The sequence below is a fragment of the Solea senegalensis genome, linkage group LG20 (assembly GCF_019176455.1).
Source record: "Solea senegalensis isolate Sse05_10M linkage group LG20, IFAPA_SoseM_1, whole genome shotgun sequence".
NCBI lineage: Eukaryota > Metazoa > Chordata > Actinopteri > Pleuronectiformes > Soleidae > Solea > Solea senegalensis.
This window is the reverse complement of record NC_058039.1, coordinates 17,738,710-17,752,743: the sequence shown is the minus strand read 5'-3', so window position 1 is coordinate 17,752,743 and position 14,034 is coordinate 17,738,710. Positions and strand designations below refer to the sequence as shown.

The 14,034-nt window shown below is 40.5% G+C and overlaps 1 protein-coding gene across 1 annotated transcript; it reads left to right on the top strand.

Moving 5' to 3' along the window:
- The first annotated feature begins 1,936 nt into the window (after positions 1 to 1,936).
- On the top strand, positions 1,937 to 12,197 carry kpna6 (karyopherin alpha 6 (importin alpha 7)). Its single transcript, XM_044052819.1, has 14 exons — positions 1,937 to 2,045; positions 3,874 to 4,007; positions 4,146 to 4,238; positions 4,905 to 5,004; positions 5,405 to 5,499; positions 6,201 to 6,332; positions 6,459 to 6,547; positions 6,663 to 6,762; positions 7,344 to 7,507; positions 7,595 to 7,673; positions 7,833 to 7,958; positions 8,617 to 8,744; positions 8,899 to 9,083; positions 9,828 to 12,197. The coding sequence occupies exons 1-14, from the start codon at positions 2,042 to 2,044 to the stop codon at positions 10,013 to 10,015; spliced, it is 1,617 nt and encodes a 538-aa protein (XP_043908754.1). The 5' UTR covers positions 1,937 to 2,041; the 3' UTR covers positions 10,016 to 12,197.
- Positions 12,198 to 14,034: the final 1,837 nt, after the last annotated feature.

The window sequence follows — 14,034 nt, the reverse complement described above, 5'->3', positions numbered from 1 at the left end:
ACTTTTACAAATGTAAAGATCTAAAGATAGAGGTTTTTTTAGCTGCTTTGAAATCTGGTCATCAAACAGCTTCATAATAGAAAAGTTCAAACACAGAATCTACTTTTCAAACTCAAGAAACTTTGCTAATTTGCTTGATTAAAAATACAGTATACTTTCTCACTATTGCTGACTCAGCCTAGACGGGCAAGGACCAGTAATGAGGTTGACAGGTCTTCCTTTCTTTGTGCATTCGCATCCCTATTCTCTTCAAATTACAGTTTGAATTTGGATGGAAGAAGCGGGGACAATTACTGCCCGGGTATATTGGATCTACATCGGCAGCGACAGCAGAAGAAGTGACTGTTCCCTGTGTTCTTCTGTTTAAAAGCCCTTTGGTTATGCGCCTGGCTTTGCTCTTATGATTCCATTACAGAGGCAGTCTTTACTCTGTGGCATTGACTAATGGATAGCCTTTGCTGCTCTGCAAAGTGTAGGCTGCTGTATGATGTGCTTCAGCAGGCCTAGAAATGAGAAAGATAAAGAACTTGCAAACGGAGACGCTGTGGCATCAGACACGCTGAGTCCCATCTACAGCCCGGTGGACTGTATCTGAGAGCATTTGTGTGCTCAATTAAATCTTGCCAAAAAAATTTTAATAAATTTGTGCTATTTGATACAAGTGTGTCTCATCTCTGCACCGACACACCTTGCTGAATTCTCAGCCATCACGGCTCTGTGAAGTGAAGCTCAGCCCTCTGTTACGCTGTGAAGGAAGTGGATCTACAAACGATATTTATTCATCGTCTACAAAGAAAATCGCAATCATGGAAGAGCATCTCTGCAGCGCTTCAGTTGCTGACCTTGCCGCTCTCCGTCTAATAGGGGAAAGAGCCAGACTGACGGCAAGCGAATGCCCCATTACGTCCATTTAGTTTGTACAACATTGCCCCCTAAAGTAATTTTCTGGTGCATCTCTCCAGGCCCTCCCTGGAGGGAGTAAGGGGCACTATAATGCTGCATGGCAATATAGTGCAGTGATTTTCCATTACCTGGTCTCCAACAAATTGACCACAGATGCAGCTCACCTGTATTGCCCTGTCACATCCAATCTGAGGAAGACACTGGGGATCGTCAGCTGTTCGCACACTCAGTGTTTTCATAAACACAGTGGGGATATGCAGAACCGAGACAGAGAGGTATCAAGGGATGCGGAATGGAGAGGGGGCAGAGAAACTTAGCTGTTACATCCATCCATCAAGTCATCTTCTACCACTTTGTCCCCCACATGAGGTCGCTGGTGCTATTCCCAGGGCCACATAGAGACAAACAACCATCCACTCTCACACTCACACCTACAAGTCAATTTGAGAAACTGGAGAACCTGGAGAAAGCCCACGCACACAAGGGGAGAACATGCAAACTCCATGTAGAATAAGGCCCTTGTTCTGACCGGGTCGGGTCGTGAACCTGGGGTCTAAGATAAGATAAGATAGTCCTTTAATAGTGGGGAAATGTACATTGTCACAGTAGCAAAGACAGTCAAGATGAAGATAATAAACACAATATAGAAAGATATTAACAATACGACAATAAAGAGTTAAAACAGAATGACAGTTTCTAGAATATATACAGTATGGGCTTGATATTTACAGTATAAACAAGGATTGGACATGAGCTATTGTATATATATATATATATACATAGCACTTGTGTAAAGTATGTTATATATATTGCACGTGGGATGACTAGCCTGTTACTTGTCCACTGAGAGCAGTGCTTTGTTGTACAGTCAAACAAATTACATTTGCATTTGTAGTTCTGACCAATATATGTCTGAGATTTATATCAAATCAGCCCTAAATGAATGACTAATGTGTAAGAGTTTTGTGGAGCTTGTGCGCCCTCTGGTGGCACAAAGTCGCCATAGTTATATTGTGAATTTCCGTCTCCGGCAGACATATTGCTTACAGGAGCAAATTCTGGAAAGCTAGAAGAGGGAGCGACCTGAAATTGACTCATATTTTTCACGACTTTACGCACTCTAACCACATAGGACACAATGGGTAAGCTGTGCGGCAACTCCGGGGCCACAGATTCACGTTGGACTGTTGAAAGATCGGGCTGTGTCGTCTGGGTGGTGACGATTGTGAAATCCTCATCCCCTCTCTGTTGTTTAGCTTAGGCAGCTAACAAGTTAGCTAGGCAGGTCTTTGCTACGTAGTAGCCAAACATGAGTTGTCAAAATCACACCAGGTCCGTTGCTGTACTTCATATCACCGCATAGAATAGTCCGGGAGAGCAACACACGCAGAACCTTATATGACATCTAATGGTGAACCATCGCAATCCACCTCCGAGAAAACAACCAGTGCTACTTGTTAGCCAACTTGAGGCAAACTTGGTTAATAGCTAGCTTCGTTAGCACGGATTTACACTATGATCCGGTCGTCGTTATATATAGATAGATGTGGATACACGGAGAGGCATTCGTTCAGTTTGGACCAGGCGTTATTGTCAGTTATAAAAACGTGTCGTTTTGTTCATTGGCAAATGCGACGTTATTTTTGGGGCTGTTAAACTCTTGACTCACGTCAACACTGGGGCTGCTATTGCTAATGTTAGCGGGCTGTGTTAGCAAATGCTACGCCGCTGGTGATTTCAAATGATGCAACGCCGTTTATCCCTATATTAATGACATTTTTCTGTCTATTATGTCAAGGACCGTCAATATGTACACCTCTGTGTCCCTCTATCTGCGTGTCTTTCTAATGCAATGTGTCAAAGACAAGGTGACTGAAACGGTAGTGACGAAACTCTAATTCTCTCTGCCATTAAACAATTAGACGCTATAAGAGGAGAGAGGAAAAGGCAATGTCACCACAGAAAAGCAGTCGTGGAGAAGTAACCCTGAGATGAACTAGACAGTGGTGCTAGACGTGTTATGCATATATTATTTTATGCTTTATTTGCACAGTCAAAGGGGGGACAGGTTGTATTCCACACCCAAAGTGGTGGCCAACTTGAGTTTTTCTTCCCCAGTTTATGTCTACAAACCCTGTCTAAAAACACATCCAGTGTCTCTCCTGTCTTCCCCATAGAAAGCCCTTGCACTCAGTTGGATCTCCACTGAAATGCCTGTGTAGATATATGCTTTCAGCAGGGCTATTTCTGTGCCATCCAGCCCAAATAGCAATCAGCACAGTTCACATACAGCAGCTAATCAAACGAACACAGTACAGGAACTGATACATCCAGCCTGCTACATGTGCTCATGTGCTGTCCATGTCCTGGGTGTGTTACAGTTTTGCATAAACTTTTTTTTTTTTTTTGTTAAGCTTGTGCTTATACCCTGAAGCCATAGCTTAACCTCAGTTTGCACCGCTTGATCTGGTATTTAACCTCAACAGGGGCTTTTGGCACCATTCTGTACTAGTGGTGGTTTTCTGAATGTCGTTGCTATCTCTTTCTCTCCCTGGCATCCCTTCAGGTGAATAGTGTCCTATTCTGGTGCATGACTGTGCACAGATGCTCAGAACAGGCATTTTAGTTTGTCCTGTGTGGGCATCTGTTTATGTTAACTCAGCGATTTAACACTATTGAATAAATATGTTTGTTCTCTCTGCCAGCTGTCTGGTTGATGAATAGCTTAGCTGTGTTTGTGTTAGGCAGTGTTGTCTAGTGAACATGTTTAGATGGTTTCATACAAAGTGGTTTTATATATAGACCTGTGTAGAGCCTGTTGCTTCATCATCTTCTATTATTAGAGATGTCAGATGAAACAAAAATGGCAGGCTCACTGCCTCTTCCTTACACATGGTGGTGGTCTCAGTTTCATCCCAAAGCAAATTATGTGTCTTAATTGTGATGTTTACTTGCATCTGTGCCCATCAGAGCCGTCAGCTAGTCCAGCCAAGGATAACTACAGGATGAACCGCTACAAGAACAAAGCACTGAACCCAGAAGAGATGAGGCGCCGCAGAGAGGAGGAAGGCATCCAACTCAGAAAACAGAAACGAGAACAACAGGTAGGGTACCTGATCTGGGTATTCCACTTCTCATTCTTATTTGCCGCCGGTTTGATTACATCCGCATGTGGTGTATCATTGTGATAATTGTTGAGCTTTACTGTGCCATTGAGGATTCTGACAATTCTGTAATCGTAGCTCTTCAAGAGGAGGAATGTGGACATTCTCAATGAAGAGGAAGCCATGTTTGAGAGTCCACTGGTGGACTCGTACCTCAGCTCTCCAGTTACAGTGAGTATCTATTGTCCTCATACCATTCTTGTAGACTCTCACATCTTAGGCTACACTCACATAACCAAACTTTAATGGTCAGATTTTTATTTTCACTTTGTCACTTAAATTTCAATTCAATTTTTAAATTTTTAAATCCAATTGTCAATTAATATTTTCAAACAAGATCTATGACTCAAATATGTAGTCCTACGGTCATATTGTTTTTTGCCTTTACACTTGTTGCTGAGCATTGTTGTTATTGTCTGTATTATCTGTAGCAAAGTGAAACAACAGTGGAGGACAGTGCCATCCTCTGGAGATCTGATCTTACCAATCTCCCACTTCACTACAAAGTGTTCTCACAACTGTTTTGTTTGCTGTTGTTGTTGTTGTTAATCCAGCATGCAACAAGGTATTAGTGTGCAAGAGAACAGTCACAATTACAATGCAAGATGCTTGCAGTGATGAATATGATTTGTAATGAATCAGATTTAAATCTGACTTGAACAACGTGGCTGGTAATCTGAACATAGCCCTAGACAAAGAGAGGCCCAAACAGGGCACCTTACAGGATTAAGTTTGACTGCATATTGTTTTGTTACTCAAAGTTGTTCTAACGTCTGATTTATAGTGTGCAGCAAGTGGATCAAGTATTACAGCTTGCTTGTGTATGTTTTGTCACAGGAAGGAGTAATTACCAGAGACATGGTGGAGATGCTTTTCTCAGAGGACCCGGAGCTCCAGCTTGCCACGACACAAAAGTTCAGAAAACTACTTTCCAAAGGTCCATACTGTGCACTTTTTAAAATCATTACATTACATTACATGTCATTTAGCAGACGCAAATTCAATGTTCCGATGGCAAAAAGTGTCTGACAAATACTGGATTTTTGGGGCTGCTGTTGATACTGATTTCAGGGATTGATTATGTCACTAATATTTATAAATGTGTTGAATGGAGGGAATAGGATGGGATTGTTGACTTTTTACCAATATTTCATTGCAGACAGTGCAGCTTGTATTGTATTTTTATTCCTAAAGCGTATTTGCCACATTATGTTCTCTAAAATAAATGACATTTATGCCAAATCCAATATATCAGCGAAAAGGCTACATAGATATGGATATATCAAACAACAATATATCAACATACTTACATCTACTTTTATGTTTGTACATTTCAGAGCCCAACCCACCAATTGATGAAGTTATAAACACACCTGGAGTTGTGGAGAGATTTGTGGAATTCCTAAAGAAGAGTGTCAACTGCACACTACAGGTCAGAATGTAAAAACCTTTCTGTGTGGGATGTGCTCATGCTAAACTGAATATATGTGAATCAAGAATAGGTCACTAAGGTTTGTCTCACTGAATAATCATGGAGTGTAACCTGCTCTGCAAGATGCTGTCCTCAGATGCATTCCACCTGGTTATACTTGTAGACTTAAATAGATCTTACTGTTAGATACAGCTGATGCAGCCGCCCTGTACTTATCTGATCACACAGGCTCCTGTTTGGCTGTCGTGTAAACTAAAAACCTTTTATTTGTCACAAATGTCAAAAAAAATGTTTTCAGTGAGGATCCAAGAGTTAATTTTCATTTAATAGCAATACCGATAAAGCTGCAAAAAATTGTTGATTGCTGAATGTATTGATGCTCTCTGTCCTGATCAGCCTTCATCCAGCATTTATTTAATTGCATTTTTTGCCCAACTCTCTTTTAGACTACTTCCTTATTTAAGGTTTCTTTGCAGCATCGGAAGTTTTTGTTGTTGCTGCATTGGAAAAGACCAGTATGCAGAGTAAATGTTGTGGAACAGCCTTGAGATTTGATCAGTCGAAGCCTCACTTTGTTGCCTCATATTTAGTTGAAATGGCTGTAAACAGATACAAGGTCCATAACATGTGATTGTGGAATTATGTAACAATAACACACACCAAAAAAGCCTAAACTAACTTGTCTCAATGAAACTTTGCAGTTTGAAGCTGCCTGGGCACTGACCAACATAGCATCAGGTACATCCATACAGACAAAGACGGTGATCGAGGCAGGAGCAGTGCCAATCTTTATAGAGCTACTGAATTCTGACTTTGAGGACGTCCAAGAACAGGTAAGACATCCAGTGTAATATTATACATTATATTGGGTCTGTCTGTTTTGCATTCTTGCATTCTTTCAGACGTGCCTGTCCACCATTGTATTGATTTGTGTGGTGATTTATTTTTCTTTTCTGCAGGCTGTGTGGGCCTTAGGTAATATTGCAGGGGATAGTGCAGCTTGCAGGGACTATGTGCTGAGCTGCAACATCCTTCCGCCGTTGTTAATGTGAGTTAAGATTATACTTTGCATGTTAAAGGATGACATCTTTGAGCTTCTCAGCTTCTCTACCTGTGCCCCCCATATTCTCATGTACTGAGCTTAGTTTTTTCTTTTATTTCAGGCTTCTGACCAAATCTACACGATTGACAATGACAAGGAATGCAGTCTGGGCTTTGTCTAATCTCTGCAGAGGAAAAAACCCTCCACCTGCATTTGAAAAGGTATCGCTTTGTCCCATTATATAACCTTGCTATTTCACTATAGAAGATATAAATCCCTGTGACAATATGTACATTAGAGACTGAGCGTCATACGGTGCAGGAAACGCATTATGTATATAATTCACATATCTATACTTTGTTCACTAACTAAGACCTGAGGTGTTCTCAGACTATTTCTAACTATTTCTATATTTTAAAACAACTCCCTTAAACCTGAGGGTCACTGAACTACACACCTAAACCTTTAATTCTCCCTCTGAAGCAGATGAAATGACCTTTGCCATGCTGCAAACTGCATGTGGGTCAAACAGCCAATTGTCGTTGTCAGCATTTTTCATTTCTTGCAAGAATTTCAATAAATGCAAATGCATTCCAACTTTTACACATATTTGAATAACGATATGAAATGAAATGCCCATTTTTCGTCTCCGTCCCAGCATTTTTAACGGAAGATACATGAATATAAGACTTTTGTTCTATTTTCCCCAAATGTCGGCTGGATTCTTTCTGTGGGATTTGCAGGTGCTGTTGAACTGGCATTGTTTCTCATTATAAATAAGCATGCGATCTGTGATGTCTAGGTGTCACCCTGTCTGCCAGTACTGTCCAGGCTTTTATTTAGCAGTGACCCAGACTTGCTGGCAGATGCCTGCTGGGCCCTGTCCTACCTCTCAGATGGCCCCAATGACAAGATCCAGGCTGTCATTGACTCTGGTGTCTGCAGGCGCCTTGTAGAACTACTCATGTAAGTACATCTGTACTCTGTGCTGTTACATTTGCTACAATGTACATGGACTGTTAATACTTATCTAATTATCATTCCCTCCTGCAGGCACACTGACTATAAGGTGGCGTCTCCTGCTTTGAGAGCTGTAGGAAACATTGTCACTGGAGATGATATCCAAACACAGGTGAGAGTATATTAAGTGTCACTTCTTCTAATGCCTGTCTACTACGTCCTCGTGTATGAGAACAGGCGCACATGAAGTCAACAAAGTTTTAAACACAGGAAAAATACATTTTCATTCAATACCTTGTTAGGTTTTAACCCTCTGTTTTTTTTCGTGTAGGTGGTGTTAAACTGCTCTGCTCTGCCCTGTCTGCTGCATCTTCTCAGCAGCGCTAAAGAGTCTATCCGCAAAGAGGCGTGCTGGACCATCTCCAACATAACAGCAGGAAACAGAGCACAGATCCAGGTGATGCATAGACGCAAAGCTTAGAACTGAAAGTAGCAATAACCTACAGAAAAAAGATTTTACCCATGAAAAGTGAGTAAATTTCAGACTATATTGTGTTCTACATGAAAAAAGTATATTTAGTTCCAGAGATTGGGAATCCACTAAAAGTTAACGGGGTCATTTATGCGATGAGTTTGCTCAGATATTTTGGAGTTGACCTTTTTGAAATAGACTCTAAGACTCATGGGTTCATTTTCCCAACATCATAAAGGTTAATTACTGTATCTTGCCAATACATGTATCAATGCAAGTTAAAAGGCGTGTGTCAGCATTTATCAAGATAAATGTCAGTTGAGTTTTTCTCTCGATTGAAAGTTGAAGCCAAAGATAATTTTGTTTTTCCCAATGGGCAGAAAATAAAAACAAGTGTGTTTGCACAGTGCATTAATATTTTATCATTACATATTTGCTATATTGATAATAAAAAAGATTATGTTGTAATATTTATTTATATTGAACCACTACCCAAACGAAAGTGTGTGTGATTCATTTCCATTCCACCTGCCACGCCCTAACGCATGCCCCCAAGACTTGCTTCTGTGAGGCTCTTATCCAGGAAAAAAATAATAATAAACCATGCCTCACTTTGCACCTTGTTTTTTTTCCTGCCCCACAGACTGTTATTGATGCCAACATCTTCCCGGTGTTGATCGACATCCTACAGAAAGCAGAGTTCAGGACCAGGAAAGAGGCAGCATGGGCCATCACCAACGCCACATCCGGAGGAACACCTGAGCAGATCAGGTCAGATTTATATGTCCTATTAAGAGGAGTGAATTGTGAAGAAATGTTGGCATAAACCAGCTGAATTAAAGACTTGAATGAACCTGTGTAGCGTGATCACCTCTGTATGAAGAAGTGGTGACCTTGACAGTGAACATTTCTTTTCCACATGTAGATATCTGGTGAACCTGGGCTGCATTAAGCCTCTGTGTGATCTGCTGACGGTGATGGACTCCAAGATTGTTCAGGTTGCTCTCAACGGGCTGGAGAACATTCTGAGGCTGGGGGAGCAGGAGGCCAAGCAGGAGAACAACGGCACTGGAGTCAACCCTTACTGCAGCCTCATTGAAGAAGCCTATGGTACTGTCACTGAAACACACCCAAACATGTTAGAAACATTTACACAATATGGCTCAGAAATATGACTTGTAATACAACAACCATAAATCAGTGGAGTTACATTTGAGGCTCCACTACACCTCGAGGAATCAATTTATACTATACTGTTATGACACGTTATTTAAACAAAGAATAATCATTGAATAAACATTTCTTCTTAATTCTTAGTCCCATCGAGAGTACATTTAACAGTTGCCTGAGGCTCGTGCACTGTCAACAGTCTGCATTAACCTGCAGTGATTCAGCAGGAACGAGCTTCACGTCGACTGCGTATAATGGCTCAAAGTTTGCGTTGATAAGACGTCGCTGCTGTAAGATAATCAGTTGGCTTTCTTCAGTGAATCCACCGGTGCACAACTGCTCTCTTCCACATTAGCAACACAGTACTGTATAGTGTTTAGTTCAAGAAGCTAAAACATCAGGCGACATTGGTAATATATCTGTAGGCAGCATTTAAAGGAAACATTGATGTTTTCATGCTAAAGTGTGTCCATGTGTTTCTGTGTCACATGTGAATTGTTGGATCATTTAATGGCATAAAACTGAAGAAGTGATAACTGTAGACACGTGTTGTTGCTGAATGTCTCGCTGCCTATTTTTGGAAACCGTTTTAGCATTTTAAGATTACATTTATGTTGTGTTTTTTTTTTACAATGAACATTGCCATTTTTGCAAACACAACTTTGATTTGATGTGACTCCCCAGGTCTGGACAAGATTGAATTCCTGCAGAGCCACGACAACCAGGAGATCTACCAGAAGGCCTTTGACCTGATTGAGCACTACTTTGGCGCGGAGGATGAGGACAGCAGTCTAGCTCCTCAGGCAGACCCGGCCAACCAGCAGTTCCTTTTCCCCCAGCAGGAGGCCCCCATGGAGGGCTTTCAGCTATAAATCAGCACCCCCCTCCTGAATAACCCACTTACCCCTCCGTACCACTCTTTCTCATGGAGGATCCATCGATTGAGTCATACCTCGACGCCCCTTCACCTCCCCCCCAATTTGCTACCACTACCTACTGTCCCCACAAATGTAACACACCAACCCCACACCTCTTGGAGGAAAAACTAAAACTGTCTCGCTCTCCAGCCTAAAAATGTCAAGCAGTGGACTAATGTCTTGCAGGGTAGACTCGTGTTTCCTGACCATCGGCGGAGCATGTCATCACACAAACTCCCGTGAACACCTCATCGCCCCAGAGTGTGAGTCTGCCCTGGCTTAAAAAAATGCACACACATAGACATCTTCCTGCCATTTGATCCTAGATTCTCTCATTGGCAGTAAAACAATGGCTTGTGGGTTCATATCTTTTTATACAATTATTATTATTTTTATTTTTTTCCAATGGGACGTTCCTATTTTCAGGACTACCCGTGCATCCCTGCAGAGAAGAGGTGCATGAGGTGAAATATGCCCAGCTATTGATGTCATTCTGACAAAAGTACTTTTTTCAGTTCATGATTAGTTATTTTTCCCCCTTATCCCTTATTTATCTGCTCCTCTTTATTGTTAGTGCTTAGTGTTTATCTTTTATTTTTCCTTTTTGTTGTCTTTAATGGAAAGCACATAGTTTGCTACCAACAGGCTGTCTAATGATTAGGCTTAGGGCTAGTCTCTGCATATCTGCTGATGGGAAAAATAGTCCCGTCTGTATGATGGGGTGGGGGTGGGGGGTGGGAAATTGGGTGTGAGGTTTCTGGGGTTGTTTATCCAAAATTAAGGGCTGTCTGATGCCCCAAGCTACAAAGTGTGGATATTTTTTTGCCCTCACCAAATTATTTTCTTTCTTCCCCATAGAGTGAGGGGGTGGGGGTTAAATAGTTTTGATTGGGTGGGGGTGTTGAGGTGGCAAGAAGTGTAAAGAAGTAGAGAGAAAAACCTTGGGAAGTGCTCCAAAGGGGGAAACTTAAAATGGGATATTATTTCCAGGTTTTCAAGGGTGGTATAGTTAGAGATCCAATGTTCGTAGTGTGACGTGTTATTAATTAACAATACATTTGAATTATGAAGTGATCTAACTATCAAACATGGCACAGCTGGGGTGGAAGAGGGGGGTGAGGAGCCGCTGGCAGCAGTAACAGCAGCAAACCAAACTTGCATTAAAAATGATTTTTGAGGGATTGGAGATAATTAAATTGACAATATGTTTTAAGATTTCTTTATCTCTCGCGTTGCTGCTCTGTGGCGCTTTGCTTCCCCCCCTCATACCTCCCCAGTTGTATGTGGTAGGGTTTTTGCATGGTGTTCTATTACCCTGCCAACAGTCACTTGAGTATCCCTGGCCAAACATATTCAGCTGGCACAGAGACATGGAAGTATGAAGTGTGAACAAATATTGATGTGCACTGTTCAGAACTCCATGTTAACAAAAAAGTAAAAAAAAAACAACAAAAAAAAGCAGGTACTGGGCCATAGCTAATTGGTTTGTTGGTGTTAACAGTGATAGTGTAGTAAAGTAAAGTTGATATAATAACCTTTTTGGCATTATATATATCACTATATTTTCAAGGAGTGAGAATGACAACTGATGTGTTGATGATTTAATGCATGGGGCCCTTTGTGATATGAAGTGCTGATGTAAATAGCCTGGGTAGGAGAGGCTGTGCTGCTTCTTGGATGTTTGGCCAGGGATACACTGTAATCTCGAACGAGTGACGAGCCTAACTACAAAAAAAAGAAAGAAAGAAAAAAAAAAATTCAAGTATGAACATATATTTGAATTTTGATGTATTTGTATTTATATATATACATATATATATCTACATCTATATTTGCACACACGTCATGTACACTTGCATACAACACCAGCAGACACTGTGCACACATACACACACACACCTCGCACAGATGGGTGGCTAGTAGCAACTACAAGAGCGTCCCCTTTTTTTTGTTTCAAATTTCAAAGCATTTTTTGCTAACGAGCACACAGTGTCCCCTTTGTGGGTTTCTTTTGGTCATTTTTTCAGCTCTAATTTCTGTAGTTTTCAGTTTTTAATTGAGTTGGTAAAAAAAAAGAGGTACACACCAGGAAACTTTTTAGTTGCTTCTAGCCACATGACTAAAGATGGCTTTTTTTTTTTTTAAAAATCAGTCCCGTTAAAACTCTGATCTGGGGTCAGAACCTGATCTCAGGTCTGTGTTTGGGGCTCTGTGGATGGAGTAGAACAGTGGGTTTGCGTGATGTTTGACTGACAGGCACTGTGTGAGGAACAGGTCGATTGACTCTATGACTCTGCCCCCGTCAAAGTCTGGGAGCCACCGTTCTGTGGATCACAGACGCAGCTTGAGCTGTGTAACAAAATATGTCACTCAAAACGCGCTATAAATGCAACAGTTTTGTTGAGTAGAACCTTTTAAGACCCCAGAATTCTCCACATACTTGGGAGAGCATATTCTTGGGTGCACAGACTTTGATTTGGTTCAGTGCATTTGAGATGCTGCTGTTGCTGTTACACACTATGGTTGAAGCCAGCTTTACATTAGGAACATGAATTAGAGACGCTAGCTGGTTTAGCTCTTTAAGTTTAAAAAAAAAAAACATCGTCCACAGAACAGAGTGTGCTCCCAGTAAGACATAAGAGGTCAAATCACATACATATATACATATATATGTATATATATATATATATGTATATATATATATGTATATATATTTGAGCATCGAGAACATGCCTATGCGTCACTGAAATGTGGAGCGTTTATACCTTTATAGGTCTTTGGTTTCATGGCCAGTTCTGTGCTCATCTTACCAATAATGCCAGAATTGTGACATTGAAAAGAAAACAAGTCACTCACATAAAACCAGGAAAAAAAGAATATATATATTTCTGAAAAATGCAAAATGCACTCCTATTCACAAAAGTGCCAACCTGACCAACAAAGACTGGAGGTTCTTGTATATGTCTTTGACTTTTTTTTTTTCCTTTATATCTTTTTATTTACTTGAATGTGCACATTTTTTTGTGCAACAAAAACCCATTGCTGCTCTATTTTCCTTATCTTTAAAGTTAAAAATTAGCCATTGTTTCTTTTGGAAAAGTGGCACTCTTTACTGTGGGCACCTAAAGTAGGGTACGGGTGTTTTTGGACTTGATTAACTGCATAAAACTGGTCTTTTTCCCAGCGACTCGGTGTCCGTTGGTGTGATGATCCCCCTCTCAAACAGTCTACTAAAAGGTTTTCACTGTGCAAAGGAAAGAGTCAGTTGCATGTGGTGGATACGGCAGCCCTGCAGACCCCACACTGTGCTGTTGGACATATTTTGTACTTAAATGTGGCACGCGATGCAAGTGGTGGAAACTAAAGCGACTATCATATCAGACAATTTACAGGTACTTAACCTTATTGTCAAACTTAGTTTACCAAAGTTTTGTCATCTTACTTACTGGCTGGTTTAAATTACATACATATATATATATACATACATGTATACGTATATATATATATATATATATATATATATATATATATATACGTATACATGTATGTATGTGTGTATATATGTATATATATATATATATACACACACACTTGTTTTGTTTTCAGTAGTTATGTAAATTGGCTTGTGTTGACCTCGTCGATTGTTTCAGGCCATCGCAAAACTTGCTTCCTTTCATTAGAAAGCTGCCTAAACTCAGTACCACTTTTCTCACTTTTCCTTTTCAAGTACTGGATCTTGAAAGGTTTTTAATTTTTTTTGCAAAATCAAACCAGAAGACTGCAATAATGATTGTCCAAGAATCAGGCACCCCCCAGAGGTAAAGATCCACCTAGAAAAACAGCTCAACACAGGTGAACACTCCTTCCACTGGGCGGAGCTAAAAAAAAACAACAAAATAGAGACAACAAGTTTTTTTTGAAAATTGTGCGGTTATTTACATTAAAAAGTATTATTATTATTCTAAGTTTTGAGT